Here is an 18299-nt window from a genome sequence, read left to right as displayed (position 1 = left end):
TACAGATTGTTTTCTGATTTGTCAAATTGTGTTCAAACAGATAATAAGTGTTGTTTTAGTTTAAAAATAAATAAAAATTAAATGAGTTTTTAGGGAGGTGTATTGAAGCAATGATTTTGGAGGATTTGATGGAATTCAGAAAATTTGAAATTTGGAATTTTGATTATGCAGATTGTTTTATGATTTGTCAAATTGTGAACAGATAGATATGAAGTATTGTTATAGTTTAAGAATAAATAAAAATTAAATTAGTTCTTTCTGTGAATTAGAAGATCATCTAAAAAGAACGAAGGGAATATTATTATCCCTTTAAACATCTTATGTTTTTAACATATGAAAGTAAACATATATGCATAGAAATATACAAGATGAAATATGAAATAGACTCTTTCCTAAACATGGATCAAATTAACTTGTATATAACTTGTGGATAAAGATGAAACTTGTGTAGTGGGTATCACGTATTTGCAAACTTGTATAAGCTAATTTATAGTTTGTCTCATTTTATACCTTTTCAAATTTGATGCAATAGATGCAAGCGTTGACAAAAATACAATTGATTCCTTACATGTGAAGATGTCCGAAAAATAACATACAATAAGTTAATTTTATACTTTATAGCAGGCCCGTCTCTAGGGGGTGGCAAGGTAGGCAAAAAGCAAAACTTTTTTTTTGGGTATAAAAGGTATGCAAATCTGTTTTGCCTAGGGTCAATAAAATGTTTGACAAAATGTTTGAGAAATATATAGAGGTTGAATGGAAGTCCGGTACGGCTCTGGTGTGACGATCCTAATCACAGGGTCACCAACGAATGATCTTCCGGCTCAACAGTGATATGATTCAGGTGTGTGAAGACCGTGATAAGTTTAGTAAAAATATAAAAGGCGTCGAATCACACTCTCAAGCTGCGATTGTGGTGCGGCAAGGTCTCATTAATATATAATTTACAATTTTACCCTTATTCAAGGGAAGAATTACAAAGACTCTAATACATATTTGACGAAACATTTTTTTCTAAATCATCGTTGTCGGATCTTCAACACCATCATCGCCGGTGATTTGCAGCCACCACCATCATCGCCGGCGATTTAGCCACCACCGTCTTCTGTCACCATCATCAGCGCCTCTTCATCATTGTTGTCGTGTTTTTGATGCGTTCATGCTCTAATCGGTATGTTTACTTTTCTCGCCAATTCAAAAATTTGAGTTTTAAGGGTCTTTGATCATAAAATTGTAGTAACTGACATTGACATTCATTAACAATTTTTAGTGGTAATGGATTTATAAGGTTTTGATTGAGTAGGTTAAATTTGATATATATTGCATACCATGTTTTCGACTAAATGTCTAAATAAATTCTTTACTTCGTTTTAATGTTGGGTATTGGTTTTAACATTATATTGTGGACCTATTCTACAGTATCATGATTCAAAATTTGTTTCTCTTGATTCTAATTATGTCTAAAGCTTCAAAATTTGTGTCTTTTGATTCTAATAATGTTGTTTTCATAAGTTGTAGAAGCTAAGAGAATGACAAAGCAACATAGATCGGAACAATCTACAGATGATCCAACTACTGATAGCAAAAGATTTAAGTGGCCACCTAATTTGGCTCGTGGGCACTTGAAAATCTGTGTAGAAGAGAAAAGGAAAGGGAATTGGCAAAGTAAATGCTTAACAGAAATTGGTAGAATGAACCTTAAGGCTGAGTTTTTTAAAAGGTTTGGGTTAGACTGGAAATATGACAAATTCAGGAATCGTCTAGACACCGCTAAAGACAACATGAATCATGCAAGCGGGTTATAACTGATTCATCTGAACTGAAATTCTGTGAACAAACTTGAGCAATTGAAATGCCTTTTTCTTGGTGGGAAAATTTAATCAAGGTACTCTATTAACTAAAGTACACTATATTCATTAACGAGCGCCAGAAAATAAATGCAAGCGTTGACAAAATAAAACTAACATAAATAGTTAAATACTATAATTCCCGAGAAGACTTTGTGCAGTCATTGTTTTCTTCGTTTCTCACGATTTCGTATAGTCTTTTAATATGACTATATATATATATATATATATATTTTTTTTTAACAAGTGACTATATATATTATGACCAGTAGAAGTCTTTCTTTTCGTTTTTATTTTTTATGTTTTTTCTTTATCATCACCACTGAATGTAAAGAATTTATTTGATATCGTAAAGGAGATGTTAAAATTTAAGTAGACTTCAATATAAGTTTTCTTTTCCATCATAATTTATTATTTAATGTAAATTATGAGAATTGTTGTATAAACGATTCTATTATAAACAATTCTTTCTGATTATGTTAGATTCACCGCAGATTACATATTTTCTCTATGACGGATCCATATGTAAAATCACGGCAAACGGTTTTAATTGTGTATCATTGTAGACCTCTTGTAAACTTATCTACTTAATCTACAAATTAATTATTAAATCGATGGCATTATCTCGACATCAAACCCAAAACCTCTTTGATGTTAAATCATTAATCAATCCTTGGCCAATCATTGAGCTAAGAGGGCTTCCATATAATTCTATATAAGTTATGTGAAGGTTTTGGGATAAAATCATTTTTATTTTTCCAATCTTTTTAACAACCTTTCTTAAATAAGAAAAACCTATTTAACAAAGAAGAAAACATACAACACAAATGATCACAACAAGTAAAGGATTAATTAGTTTTCCACTGAAACAGAAAACATAAAAAAGAGAAACAAACTTTTTTATTTAAAGAAAAATTATTGGGTTCACCCTTTGGAATGAACCTCTCTTATTCATCCATTTTCAATTAGCATATCAAAATACAAAAATATGCCATGTAAAACTATACTCCCTCCATTTCAAAATATAAGATGTTTTAGAGAAGTTTTTTTGTTTCATAATGTAGGATGTTTTCAAGTTTCTATGCAATTTTTAGATTAGATTAGTATTTTATATTATCCAGTATTGTTTTTGATAGGTTGAACTTGTCAAAAGTAAAGATTTCTTAATCTGCGTGCTTTAGTTAAAACATCATATATTTTGAAACGGAGGAAGTATTATATTAAAAAAAATTAGAAAAATAAAATAAACAAAATATGTAGGCATCAGCTTGAGTTTATAAATAAGATTTTGAGTTTAAATTTTATAATTAAAAAGGTTATATGTCAGTTTGACTTTATATAAAAGGATTATGATTTGAATTTTACAATTAGATGAAATTATACGTCGATTTGGTTTAATAATGAGGATTAGAGTTTCAATTTTCCAATTAGATTAAATTAGAAGTCGATTTGGTTTTATAAATGAGCAGTAGAGTTTAGATTTTAAAATTAAACAAAATAATATGTTTGTTTGGATTTATAAAAGAGGGGATAGAGTTTATATTTTACAATTAAACAATATTATATGTGAGTTTGAGTTTATAAAAGATGATTAGATTTTAAATTTTATAATTAGAAAAAATTATTTCGGTTTGTATTTATAAAAAAAGTTTAGACTTAAGATTTTACAATTAAACAAAATTAGATGTCGGCTTGAATTTATAATGACAATTAGTATTTAGATTTTTGAGGAGATTTTGTTAGAGATACCCTTTTTGGGATATCTCTTTTCAAAAATACCCTTTTTGACATTTTCATTTTTACCCTCTTTTACACAATTACAATACGTTAAATTAATTTTTAGAATTTTTTTTAGGTTTGGGTTATCTATTTTACATTTAGTATATAGTTAGGGGTTAGAGTTAAGTATTTTGAGTTTATGGTTTAGAATTTAGTTGTTTTATACATAAAAAGAGGTATTACATTGTTAGGTGAAAAAATATTAGATAGTTTAGTTGTTGGATAGAGACGAGTCTTTAAAATTATTTTTCTTTTAGGAATAATAATTTACTATAAAATATTCTATGAATTAATTGTATATCCTTAATCCAGTTCTCTTTTTAACAATAAAGGTAATCCTTTTCCTTGTAGAATTAGTAACTTAACTAACTAATCTTATAATTTTTTAAAAAAGTATATATTTAATTTTAAAAATTACAATTTTAAAAATTTAAAATATATATTTTTTGTTTTATACATATTAAAATGAGAATTTGTTAGAAAGACCCCTTTTGAGATACATCTTTTCAAAAATACCTTTTTTCTTGAACATTTTCATTTTTTTCTCACTTTTACACAATTACAATATGTTAAATTAATTTTTAGAATTTTTTTTAGGTTTGGAATCTCTATTTTACATTTAGGGTATAGTTTTGAGGGAAAAGGGTTTATGTTTGATGTTAGATCTTGGAATTTAATCATTTTATATATAGAAAAATGTATTTTTGAAAATGGACATCATGAAAGTGTATTTTTGAAAAGTAATATAGGAAAAAAATTAAAATAAACTTTTTACATGTTAAAATTACATTATTCAAAAACAAACTTCTTATATACATATTAGAATTATCTTTTTATATTTTAAAAATGTTTTAAATTTTTTTTTTTATATAATTATAGTTTTAAAATATAAAACAATAATTTTCTTATATACATATTAGATTTAAATTTTAATGTTTAAAGAAAATTTTAATTTATGATTTTTTTTTTGTAATAACCCTTTCACTTTTAAAAATTTATTAAAAACAAATTTTGTTATTTTTGTACCTATTAAAGTTATCTTTTAAAAAACTTGTAGAAAATGATAATTTTCTCATAATTATCTGTATACTTTAAAAAAATTGTTAAAACTAAGTTTTTGTTTTCTACACAACAAAATCTCTAATCGTTAAAATTGACACATGTCACAATCTTGTGAGTTACTTTTTTAAAAACCAAACTTATATAACAAGATTGCAAATTATGAAATTTTCTGTAAACCTTTCTCCATTAATCTGATTAATAAATATTATTTGGGATTTGAACCCTAGACCTTCTAATGTACACAGTACAAGCATTAATTAACATTTGGTCAAATATTAGACTATGAAAGCTTTCATTGTTAGTATTAGTTTTTATATATTTTTTTGGGTAAGAATATTAGTTTATAATTTCTTGAATCTGAATTAATATTATGATTATGTTTGTATAGTTCTGCATTTCTTAGGTGGAAATTATATTTACAAAAGGATTTAGAAATTTCTTCTTTTTGCTGAAACCCCTATAAAATAGAGACGCCTTCATCATTTTGCATTTTTGCTTATAGATCCACATAGCCTCTCAGTTCAATCTGCTGTCTTTCTCTCACCGACTATAATAGGTTAGCTCTCTCTTTATGGTGCTTTTATTTAGATCAATTTTTCAGAGCTCTAATATCTTATCTAATTTTTTGCAAACGTAATGAGCATGTTCTTAAATGTTCGACAACACCAATAATAGTCATCTTTCGTCAAGTTAGAACTAGTGTTGATCTTTGGCTGGAAAGGGTATATTATATATTACTGACTAAGAAACACAATTCCCATCCATATGTGAAGATTCAACCTGTTCGAGATGACCCAAAGATCTGAAGCGCAAGGGAGCAAGTACGGCACCTATAAGTGGGATGACGGATCTGACCATGATGATATAACAAAGATATATGTACAATATTCTCCTAAAGGCATACACTCCATTAGTTTTGACTATGTCAAAAGTGGAAACCCGAGTGATGGATCCTTCCATGGTCTATCGTATAATACTTGCACGCAGACGGTATATGATGACATCAGAAGTTTAACATTTTTTTTTTAATTACTATTGGTGTTGTCGAACCATTTATTTTCACTTTCATGCATTGCATGTTGAAAATTTTGTAATCATTTTCCACCAAATTTTGCAGTTTGAGATTAACCATCTAAAAAGTGAACATCTTGAATCTGTTGAGGGCTACTACACAGATGGCATTGGGTTTCAAGCAATTCAATTCAAAACCAACTTGAAGATTTCTGAAAAGATGGGATATCATGAGGGGGGTACTAAGTTTACACTAGCAGTAGCGGGAAAAAAAATCATTGGGTTTCACGGTTCATTTTCAGTTGAGACGGTCGACTCTCTTGGAGCATATTTCACCTTGATTACTCCTACTAAGATGGAAGCGAAAGGGAGCAAGGAAGGCAAGGAGTGGGATGATGGAGTTGACCAAGTGGAATTTACAAAGATACATGTACGAAGTGGTCCTGAAGGCGGCATACAATACATTAAGTTTGAGTATGTCGACAAGGATGGACAGCTGAAAGATGGGCCAATCCATGGTTCTATCTCTAGAAGAGGTTCCCCACACGTGGTAGATATATACTAATATACCATAAAAAAATATATATCATTATTCAATTGGATGAGTATATCAAATGTTAATTGTGCTCTTTGTTTTACAGTTTGAGATTAAACATGCTGAAAAGGAATATCTTGTGTCTGTTGAGGGTTTTTGTGATGGTGATGACGAATATGGGGTCATTCAAGCACTTCAATTCAAGACTAACATCAAGACTTCTGAACTTATGGGCTCCTACACGGCCACGGATAAGAAGTTTAGACTTTGGGCCAATGGAATGAAGATCGTTGGGTTTCACGGATATGCTAAAACAAATTTAAGCTCTCTTGGAGCATATTTCACACCACTTATTCCAACGAAGGGTGGATGCCGTGTTATTAAAGCTGGAGGCACCCTTTGGGATGATGGTGCTTTCAAGGGTGTTAGAAAGGTGTCAGTTATATACGGAAGTTCTTATATAAGGGGTCTGAGGATTAACTATGACAATGATGGCAAAGTCGAAAAGCATTACCATGGAAGGGCAAGTTTATCATACTCATCCTCTGCTGAGCCAGAAGGAGAGGTCAGAATTCTTATAACTATATATTCTTCGTCCATATGTTGTTGAATAGCTTTAAGAAGCTCTTTCTATTGCAGTTTATGGTTGACTATCCAAACGAATTTATCACGTCTGTGGTGGTAACAATCAATTCTAATGAGGTTACGTCCTTGACATACAAAACATCAAAAGGGCGAACCTCTCAGACATTTGGAAGCAAAACTTCTGATTCATCTGAATTTGTCCTCGAGAGCAAAGGTTGTGTGATTGTCGGGTTTCATGGAGTTTATCATCCTTATGAAATTACGGGTCTTGGTGCATATTTTTATCCAATGCCTCTTCCTCCTGCTGCGGAAAAGCTAGAAGCACAAGGTGGTGCTGGAGGATCTCCATGGGACGATGGCAGTAATTTTGAAGGTGTTAGAAATATATACATTGGGACAGGTGAGATTGGTATCGTTTCCGTCAAGTTTTTGTATGAAAATGACACTCACGAGATAGTAGTGGGAGATCATCATGGGAACAAGAACCTACTCGGACATGATGAGGTGATTTACTACTACTTCACTTTTATTAACTATTTGTCCAATTATGTAAACTTAATTTTCTTATATGATTTTCTTGGGTTTGAAATTTTATAGTTTAAGCTGGACTATCCGTGTGAATACCTCACATCAGTGGAAGGTAGTTATGATGTAGTACCTGGAAGTGAAGAATTTGAAGTTATACTCATGCTCAAGTTCACCACCAACAAGCGAACTTCTCCATCTTATGGACTCGATGATGACCCAAGCTTCGTGCTCCACAAGGAAGGTCACAAGATCGTTGGGTTCCATGGAAAATCAAGTAACATGCTTCATCAACTTGGCATCCACGTGCTCCCCATCACTACTTCTTGATCATATTTATTTGACTTAAAACGAAACGTTCTCCTCCTTCTTGATTCGTTTCTCCTCTCTTTTTATTTCCTTTGTTATGATTTTTTTTTTCTCTTTTTGCATTCTAAACTTTTTGCATTATTATTTAATTTAGAAAATAATAATTTTTTTATTTATAAAATAAAATGAAATATCTTTCTAATGGAAAGAATTGTAAATAATATTAAATAATAAAGACAAACTACAAAAATGTGTCACGAGCTCTCTGGCGATAACACATCGGATTTTTCACAAAATTCTAATGTATTAATATATAGAAAATGTGTCTGTTCTACAATGTGAAATAATTTTTATTATTAAATTGATATGATATTTGATTAAAATATATATAGTGTTAAATATTTAAATAAGAACTTCTATAAATTAATAAACATGATAAATTAATAAATTTTGTTGGTCTCAAACTGGGCTAGTGTAAAATTTAATAAAATTTGATAAGATAACAAGATAATTGTTCTTTTGAAAATAAAGAGATGTTCAGAAATATAAATTTTTATTAACAAAATGTTTACACGGATAATAATATTGACTTTTTGAAAGTAAACTGGTAATAACAAGTTACTATCTTTTTGACTTTTTGTATATGAGTATTTGCAAACTTTTTTTTTGTAACTAATACTTTATTCATGTCTCTACCTTCCATTGGATAGGAGGGACATTGTTTTATGATCTAAAGATGAAATGTGAAATAGACTCTGTTTACTTGTATATATAAAACTCTTGGATAAAGATGAAACTTGTGTAGTGGGGTATCACGAATTTGCAAACTTGTGTAGTGGGGTATAACGGATTTGCAAACTTGTATAAGCAAATTATACTCAAAAGGGCTTTAATAGTTTCTCTCATTTTATATATTTTCATATTAAATGTCATAGATGAGCCTGTGTTTGATTCCTCTAGATCTGAAGATGTCGAAAAAAGTAACTGAGAATAAGCTAAATTAGCTGGAAATATATATATATATATATATATATATATATATATATATATATATATATATTTTAGTGAGCTATATTCTTTACCGCCAAGAACTAAATGAAAGCGTTGACAAAATAAAACTATCTTAAATAGTAGTACAATGCAAGTAGGGGTTACTAAAAACAATATTCCCCGGAAAACTTTGTGATTTGTGTAGTACTCTTTGTGACTTCAATATTTTTTCTTTTTTTCGTCGACAAAAAGAAATCAGCTCAAACGAGCCAATTTGCGGAAAAATTATTTACAAACAAAATATGCTGCAGAAAGGAATGCGCTCAGCGTGCCAAATAATCCTCTTAGACATTAGCATTTCTAAAAACCTGAACCAAAGAAAAAGAAGAAAACACTTTCCTATCAAGCTTGATATCGTCTAGGTATGTTGCGAAAGCGGGCCAATCCTGAGGCGAAGACACCATCTTCACCAAATCGGAACATTCCGTGAAAAAAACCACCTCTCGGAAATCATGCCCAATCATGCATCGCATCACCCAAATAAAAGCTTCAACCTCTGCATGTAACGGAGACAGACTACGCCGGTAATTGGTTGTGCCGAGTATCGGAGATGGTCCTTGTCAAGAAGTACAAACCCATCCTGCACATGCAAAAACATCTGTTGCTTTCCAAGATCTATCTGCAAAACACCGATGTCCTGAAAATACCGGCGGAAGAGGAGCATTATAGCCCTGAGGCTGAGAAGGCAGAGCACGAGGGGAGGTCGTCCGACTCTGCCTCCACTTGTGCATGTTGCCAAGTCTGCGCTTCACCTCTCGCCACCCGGACAACCTCATCAGGTCGTTCGAGCTGGTTTTCAAAAACTCTAGCATTCCGTGCTTTCCATATATACCACATTATCCAAGGAAAAGCTGCAACCTGTGAACCCGAATTTGTAGAACCAAAAAAAGGATCCACATTAGTATAAACAGACTCCGTAGGGAAGAGATGCGGCCCCACCAGAAATTTGCTATAGCCCACGACTGGCGAGCCGGTGGACACAAGAAAATGGCATGATTTATGTTCTACACAGCTGCCCCACATCGTGTACAGTGTACATCACAATCTATCCCTCGTCGTCTCAAATTAGCCGATACCGAGATACAACCCGTCAAAACTTTCCACATAAAATGCTGTAATTTTGGTGGACATGAAACCCGCCAAACCTTAGCCAGAAGAGGAGTAATCTCTGGACCAGCCCCAAAAGCCTGGAAGGTGTTCGGGATCTCCAAACGCGCCACCTCATACCCTGATTTAATCGTATATTTTCCATGTTTAGTAAAATGCCAACCTAAGTAATCTGCCTTGGAACAATTACTTAAAGGCAAAGCTTCGATCAAACCTGCATCCACGAGATCAAAAAGCTCAAAGAGAAAATCCATATGCCAAGTATTCGTTTGGCGATTGATCAAGTGAGTCAATCGAAGATCTGGGTCCCGAAAAGGACCGGTACTGAAAGCTGGTCTCGGGAATTGAGCTGAAATCCAGGAATCCTGCCATATAGAAATGGAGTCCCCAGAGCCAACCCTTTTAATAAGCCCTTTATTTACCAGAGATTGAGCTGAAACAATGCTTCTCCCCCCCATAAGAAGGAGAGTACGACCGTATTGGTTCCTGATATGTCTATATTTTGTCTCTCCTCAGCATATATTTATCATGCATTTAGCTAGGATAACTGATTGTTTTACATCATTTTCTAAGTCTTTTCTATACACTTTGCATGTCTAGGTAGTTCTTGCATCATCCTTGCATACATTGTGCATTTCGGAGTATTTTAGGTATTGAGGAGACGTTGGAAGCGCATCCGTCCGAGCCATGCTCCCCAGCGTCCATCCGAGCCACGCTCCCCAGCGTCCGTCAGAGCCATGCTCCCCAGGGCCGTCCGAGCCATGCTCCCCAGCGTCCGTCCGAGCCATGCTCCCCAGCGTCCTTCTGAGCCATGCTCCCCAGCCTCCGACCGAGTCGCTCTCACTTGTCACGCACCCCAGCGGTCCGACCGAGCCTCTCTCACTCGCCACGCACCCCAGCGGTCCGACCGAGCCACGCTCTCCAGAGGTCCGACCGAGCCACTCTCAGGTCACCAGTTGAGCTGCACCAATCGAGCCAATCTAACAACACTCCCGGAACCCTCTCTCGAGCCTATTTCACAACACTCTCGGCACCCTCTCTCGAGCCAATCTCACAACACTCCCAGAACCATCTCTCGAGCCAGTCTCATCCGCTCGATCGAGCCACTCCGTTCGAACCGTTCCACTCCATTGGGATTTAGCTTTCGACGTCTTCACCAAAGTTGTGCAGAATTGAATCATCTTTCCAATGCCGTTTATTTTAAGCCAATCGGAGGTGTGGTTCAAGAGTTATCATCGTTTTAGTGGATGTGTATACACCCAGCTCGAGCCACTTTCACCGACCACGCTTGAGCCACTTTCACCGACTACGCTCGAGCCGTTTTCACCGACCACGCTCGAGCCACTTCACTCACACCATTCGAGAAACTTTCATATACCAATCGAGGATTGGACGCACACCGACTCGTTCGCACATGTCAGGAAGACGTTCCGTCTTACACGCTTCAGGAGATTCCCAAAACCGACTCCCTACCTTGTCGTTTTAAGTTCTTGGGTTTTCCATGTTGGACTACTATAAATACTTTTTGTTAAGCCTTGGCTGGACATCTTATCTTTTATCTCTTTTTTTTTAAGGTTTTACCTAGCCACCGAAAACGTTTGGAGACTTTGTATCCAGATATCTTTTGATCCATTTAGTTTTTGCAGTTGCATTTGATTTCTTCTACAACGTTGTACTTCTCATTTCTATCTATCTTATTATGCTTCGTTCAATGTTTTCTGGATTTGTATCTTTGGTGATGATTTCCGAATCTGAGTAGTGTTAGAGTTCTTGGGGATGGGATAGACTAGGTGGAGGATCTTAGGATGTAGGGTGTTTAAGCTTTGATTTGTATGATTCTCTTCTGGACTAGTGTTAGAATTACTAGTTTCTCTCTGATCAATTGGAACTAGGTTTGAGACATTTCCACACCCAAAAGGTGTTTGATGAAATGTCTGACCAACCAGTGCCAGAGACTTACGTTCCTAGCCTAAGAGATTAGTTGTCTAGGATGTTTGTTGACGTGAATGAACTTGTTTGTCATGCCTGCTCGACCATGTTTCTCTAGTGAAAGCTAGGTATGAAAGTGGTTGAGTCTGAGTAGCTTTTGCCAAGAGATTGGATTAGCTAAGTTGTGATGTTCATTGTTTAGAGATAGTTTGCTTGTGGCATGTTAAACACTCTGTAGACTAGGATACTCCACCGACATCAATTATTCCCATCCTTAGGACTGTTTCGTTTGTTCATGCTTAGAATCATTTTCGGTTTCACTTATTCTTGTTCGCTTCTTGTCACACATTTTCGTTTCTAGTTCTGTGATTCAATTTCGTTTTGCATTCTGATCACTCTAGGATTGTTAGACATAAAAACACTCTTTTTGATTTGGCTTAACTTGTGATTTCTTGATTGCATCTTGATTGCTAGCAACATCCCATTTGGATTGACACCTTAAGTACTACAATACATAAGGTTAATTGAACCTGCTAGGACACACAAAAATCCTAGTATCAGTTCCATAGGATTTGAATTTCGGTAATACCTATTCTTAAAAACCCTAGCAAACAATGAGTCCGGATAATCCATCAACCTCCATAACTGCTTAGCCAACAAAGCCGTATTAAAATCATCAACACTCCTGAAGCCCAAACCACCCAATTGCTTGCTACAACAAAGTTTCTCCCAAGCTGTCCAATGCATACCACCAGAATGGCCATTAGAACTCCACCAAAAGTTTGCCACAGCACTCGTTAGTTAGGATGTAATTGTCTTTGGTAACCGAAAACAAGACATCACAAAAGTCGGTACAGCGGTCGCAACTGATTTAATCATCATCTCCTTCCCTCCTTTTGACAACAGTTTCGTTGACCAGCCAGTTGTCCGGTTCTGCAACCGATCCCTAAAAAAAGAGAAAACCTGCGTTTGGACCCCGCCCCAAACTCTCGGGAAGACCTAAATACGACCCCATGCCACCCAAATTGGTTATCTCGAGAACTTTCTAATATCCGCCTTAGCCAACTCGTCGACCTTATGGCCGAACTGAATTGAAGATTTCTCAAAATTTATTTGATGTCCCGAGGCCGCCTCATATTGCTTTAAAATATCCAAAACAACCCCACATTGATCCCTATCAACCTTTCAGAAAAAGAGACTGTTATCCGCAACCAACAAATGTGTGACTGGCGGTCATTTATTTGCCAGCTTTATACCGTAATCTTCTTTTCTTCCTCCGCCTTCCAAATATTGGCAATCAAAACCTCCGTACATGAGATAAAAATGTAAGGAGAAAGCGGGTCACCCTGTCGTAAACCCCTCTCTGGGGCTATCAATCCATTAGGTTGACCATTGAGAAGAACTCTATATTCAACTGAAGAGACACAGAACATTAGGCACGAAATCCATTTATTCGCAAAACCCATCTTCCGTAACAGAGCCTCGACAAAACCCCATTCCACTCTATCATACGCCTTACTCATATCCGTCTTTATAGCCATAAACTTACCCTTACACGAGTTATTAGTACGCAAACCATGAAACATCTCCTGAGCGATCAGGATATTATCCGAAATCAACCGACCTGGAACAAATGCGGATTGAGTCTCTGAGATTAGACCAGGTAATAACCGCTTATGCCGTTGACATAAGACCTTTGAGATGATCTTATATCCTACATTGCACAAACTAATCGGACGCAACTCTGCCATCCGAGTCGGTTTCGCCACCTTGGGGATGAGAGAGATATGCGTCCGATTTAAACTCTTATCAAAAACTCCCTTGTCGAAAAATTGATTAACCATTGAGACTAGATTCACCTTAACAATCTGCCATGCCTTCTGGAAAAACAAAGCTGTCATTCCATTTGGGTTATGGGCTTTGCCCGGATGTGTGGCAGGGGCCATTAACCGTGAATTATTTGTGTCTGTTATGTTAAGGACTTCAATATATAAGTTATGTTAAGGCATTGGCATAAAATCATTTCTGTTTAGTGTTGTCTAATAAAAAAATCATTTTTTATATAATAAAAACCTTATTAACTAATAAGAAAACATAAGCACAAATGATCACAAGAAGTAAAAACTTTTCAACTCAATATTTTTTCAATTCTCTTTAATTACAAGGACACCTCAAGTCATATATAACCAGGCTTTCCGGGATATTACCGTGTCATTTTGTTTGAATGATCGTATTCTTAAGCTTGGTTTGAAAATTTCTCGGCGTTGTTTGTCACTGCTTGACACGGAGTTTTGAGTCATTCTTGCGGGCGATGAAGTGCCTTATTTCTCTCTCATATCTCGATGTTGTGTTTAAGACCGATTGCAAAGGATTTGACAAAGTTGATAAATTTTCTAGATGATGGCCTTCTTCCACTGCAGGATCGGATTTGAAGATTATCAAGTTTTAAAATCTCTTTTACGACTTTTCTTTAGTTTTCATCCTATGTTGTCATAACATCCGTACGTATTTTCTTGCTAAAAAACTACACACACCTTTTGGAGTGTAAGCTCAAATATATTGATGTCACCTTTTGGAGTTTTTAATTTTAATTAATTAATGTAAGTTGATTTATTATGTGGCTCTAAAAAAGACCAAGGATTTTAATTGATTTTAGTTTTAACTAATTAGTTGTCAATATTAGTTTTTAATTTAATCTTTTTAAAAAATATTTCTAATTCTGCATTTTCTTTTATGGTGAAAGCCCTATAAAATAGACACAACTTCAACCTTTTGCTTATAGATCAACATAGCCTCTCAGTTCAATCAGCTGTGTGTCTCTCTCCTCTGACTATAATAGGTCAGTTCTCTCTTTATGGTGCTTTTATTTACATCAATGTTTCAAAGCTCTAATATCTTAATTATCTAAATTTTTGCAAACGTAATGAGCATGTTTTTTAAAATGTAGAGCATCGAGTATCAAAATGTTACTTATTACGTTTAGATAATAATCGCATTTGCTTATTTTTCACCAAAACTTGATCGTCTTCCTTCAACTTAGAACTAGTGTTGATCGTTGGCTGGAAAGGGTATATATATATTTTATTATAAGGTTTTTTTGAACTTTTGCTAAGGAGATGACACTTGCCTTGCTGCTATATTTCTGACACCTGTATTTTCTTTTTTTGGACTTAATTAACTATAATTTGACTCAATTAACTACAAACCCATAAAACCAAAAAAAAATCATCAACATTTTCTTCCTCCCTTCTTTAATCAGAAACAAATGTAGCCCCAATAATCTATAGCTACCTTTTATCAGCTGTCGTTGGTTTTATCTCGGAACTATACCAACACTAAATTAAATTTATAAGTTTGAATTCTTAGGTTTAATTTCTATGTTTGAATCTAACAATTTGTACTTTAAAAGACTCAATATTTTTTTATCAGCCCCAACAATTTTTACTTTAAAAGTATGAAACCATTTACTATTTTGATTTGGTATTAATTTGTTTATATTTTTTAGTTGGGTTGATCAGTATTTTTTTTTAGGTTCTATGGTGTATGATTTCATTATGAAATATATTAGATGCTAAAACTAAAAAATAGAAGAAATATATTTTTGTAACAATGTTGAAAATTTTTCAAAAAGCAAACTATACAACAATTATCTTATATATATTATAAATCTTCGATATTTTTAAATTAGTCTATCATAAATTAGTTTGGTTTTAGTTTTTACTTTAAAAGTATGAAACCATTTTCTATTTTTATTTGGTTTTCAATTTGTTTATATTTTTTATTTGGGTTGATCAATATTTTGTTTTAGGTTCTATGGTGTATGAACATAATTACTTAGGTTTGATTTTAAAGAATACCATCATTTTATGCATTGCCTTATATATATCCACTATTTTCTTCAGTTTTCATTTTTGTTTATATAACTTCTCATTTTTAACTGATTATTTTGAATTTATCGGACTCGATGATGACCCAAGCTTCGTACTCCACAAGGAAGGTCACAAGATCGTGGGGTTCCATGGGAAATCAAGTAGCATGCTTCATCAACTTGGCATCCACGTGCTCCCCATCACCGACTCCTGATCATATTTATATGACTTAAAACAAAACGTTCTCCTCCTATTTTTTCAATGTCTTTGATTCGTTTCTCCTCTGTTTTTATTTCCTGATTCTCTGTTTTGTTTTTTTTAATATGTGTGGATCTTATGAACTTTAAAATGATTTCTGTCAATAAGAAAGTGTATGGGGTTGTGACTTATATGTGTTCTTAATAGAGATGCTCAGCTGTACAACAAGAAGCTTTAAGTGTTTCACTCATCTTGCTTTGAAGCTTCAAGAACAACATTCGGGTTTCTACACTCTTCTTCTAAATTCACAACACATTTATCTAATTCTTCTACTCTTACCACACATTTATCTTATTTTCTTTTTCTTTATAGCAACACATTTATCTTTTGTATGTTGTTTAAGCCACAATCTCATCTAGTAAGACGAAAGTTATGATCCAATGCTCAATTGTTCTTAACAAACACTACTAGCTTGTTCATCAAACAAGCTAGAAAACTTTGGTAATCTTTGAGTTTTTGTTGGAAATCAATATTTGAGATGAATATTCTTTCTCGTAAAGTGCATGGGATTGTGACAAATAAATTTCCTTGCAAATTTTGCGAGGAATTTACACTTTTTGCCAATTTGCGAAACGTGATTTGCGAGAAAATTTAGTATCTCGCAAATATCTTGAGATTGTTCATTTGCGAGGAACTTGCGATAATTTCTTCCATCGCAAATTGATTGTTTTCATGTAGTAGTATAATTAGTTATGCCAGTTTCCTAAATTTAGACAGTTGGACTCCATCTGTGGGGACAAGAACAAATTGTTGTCGCTATTTTTTTTGTTGCTATTAATTTTCTTTTAAAATAAAATATTAAAAACTCTTGACCACGATGGTGGCGAATTTACTTTCTTCTTGTAACGCATGGTAATTTCGATGTCCGATGATGTGAAAACGATCAATACAGAACTCAAGACACAACAACACTGGTGTCGCATTCCTCAAGTTTCTATATATATATATATATATATATGGTACGGACTATCAGGTGATTGTTGGAGATGGTCATGGGAGCAAGACACTACTTGGAGTCGAAGAGGTGATTTTTAATTGAGAGTTTCACTTTTAAAGTAATAGGGACATGGATCACTTCATTTATTTCAATTTTATTTTGAGTTGAAACTTTGAATATTCCTTTTGGGTTTTTTTCCTTCATGAACTTTTTGCTGTAGTGTACTTGATTAACATAATTTTTGGAAATTTTTTGGTTTTGCATTTATTCGAGCTGGAATATCCAAGTGAATACTTTGATATCAGTGGAGGGTAGATATGGTAAAGTAGATGGAAGTGAATCTGAAGTTTTACGAATGCTTCAATTGAAGCCAAACAAAAGAGCCATGTTTCGTACTCCACAAGGAGGGTCACAAAATCGTAGGGTTTACTAGAAAAGCCAAGTATGATCTTGGTTTTTTTACTAATCTCGTTATCTTGTAGTATTCTAGTACGTACCATTGGATGTCTCCTATGGTGACTAAACATGTCACTAGACAATATCATGCATAGGCAATAAGTTTTCCCATATTCGAGTTCCAATGCTTCGCAGCAAGCGTTGAGCTTCTTCCCTGAGCTGCAAGAAAATCACATTCTCGGTTTCTCTGCTTTATGATGTCATTAAACTTTTCTTCGTTATGGCCGATTCTCGTATTCAGCAAAAAACAACTGGTAGATTCTGTAGTAGAGACGACTCGGTTCCTCAGCAGCAATACAAAAGTTCGAACATCAAGAAAGTAAACCGGAGCGGAGCGAATATAGGTTTCTAGAATTTTTGTATTTTTTTTTTTGTACAAATACAAATATTTAGATTTTTCTCATCGAATAACATGTTTGAAATGAGGCCAAAAGAAAAAAAAAAAAAAGAATAACATGTTTGAAACAGTTCAATCAAATATTTTTGGGTATACAATATTCAATCAAATATTTCACGAATTTGAGTTTTGATATCTTTTTTATCATAGTAATGTTTTGTGTATTATTTATAAAAAAAAAAAAAAAAATAGATGTCACCTATTTTCCGAGAAGAGTAGTTTTTGTTTTCAATGTATTTGATTACAAATCACACAGTGACACAGACCATCTTAATTGATTGATATAATATTATTCCATTCAATATATAACACTGTTTCGAAATATATCCAGAAATATTACTACAATGTACATCATATTTGAAGACTTTTCAAAACTCAGGATGGAAAATAGCCATGAGTTTTGTCATTCAAACACAGACCATCCTAGTTGATTGATATAACGTTTAAATTTTTCTTCTTTTCGTAGGTAAGAAGATAACATCAAAATTAAAACTTCGGAAATTATTATCATATAGAAAACGTACGACAGTTAATTAAATTGTTTTGATTATCTAACGTTAATTAGGATATATGCAGTGTCGTAGTAATTTTGTCTCCATGTTATGATAAAGCCAAAATAAAATTGGCATCTCGCGGAAGACCT

The 18299-nt window shown here is 33.8% G+C and overlaps 1 protein-coding gene across 1 annotated transcript; it reads left to right on the top strand.

Annotated features, from left to right (window-relative positions):
- The first annotated feature begins 5182 nt into the window (after window positions 1-5182).
- Window positions 5183-7855, top strand: LOC104779318 (jacalin-related lectin 48-like). Its single transcript, XM_019240983.2, has 6 exons — window positions 5183-5244; window positions 5462-5678; window positions 5806-6249; window positions 6341-6799; window positions 6874-7323; window positions 7417-7855. Exons 2-6 carry the CDS (start codon window positions 5478-5480, stop codon window positions 7672-7674), a joined length of 1812 nt encoding a protein of 603 aa, XP_019096528.1. The 5' UTR covers window positions 5183-5244; window positions 5462-5477; the 3' UTR covers window positions 7675-7855.
- The last annotated feature ends 10444 nt before the right edge of the window (window positions 7856-18299 follow it).

This window comes from Camelina sativa, chromosome 3 (assembly GCF_030686135.1).
Source record: "Camelina sativa cultivar CO46 ecotype springtype chromosome 3, ASM3068613v1".
Lineage (NCBI taxonomy): Eukaryota > Viridiplantae > Streptophyta > Magnoliopsida > Brassicales > Brassicaceae > Camelina > Camelina sativa.
The sequence above is the reverse complement of the archived record's forward strand: the minus strand, read 5'-3'. Positions and strand labels throughout refer to the sequence as shown.

Coding starts and splice junctions, on each gene's coding strand:
- LOC104779318 (XM_019240983.2), top strand. CDS start 5,478: ATGACCCAAAGATCTGAAGCGCAAGGGAGCAAGTACGGCACCTATAAG. Junction 6,800..6,873: donor CTGCTGAGCCAGAAGGAGAG/GTCAGAATTCTT, acceptor TTTCTATTGCAG/TTTATGGTTGACTATCCAAA. Junction 7,324..7,416: donor ACCTACTCGGACATGATGAG/GTGATTTACTAC, acceptor GAAATTTTATAG/TTTAAGCTGGACTATCCGTG.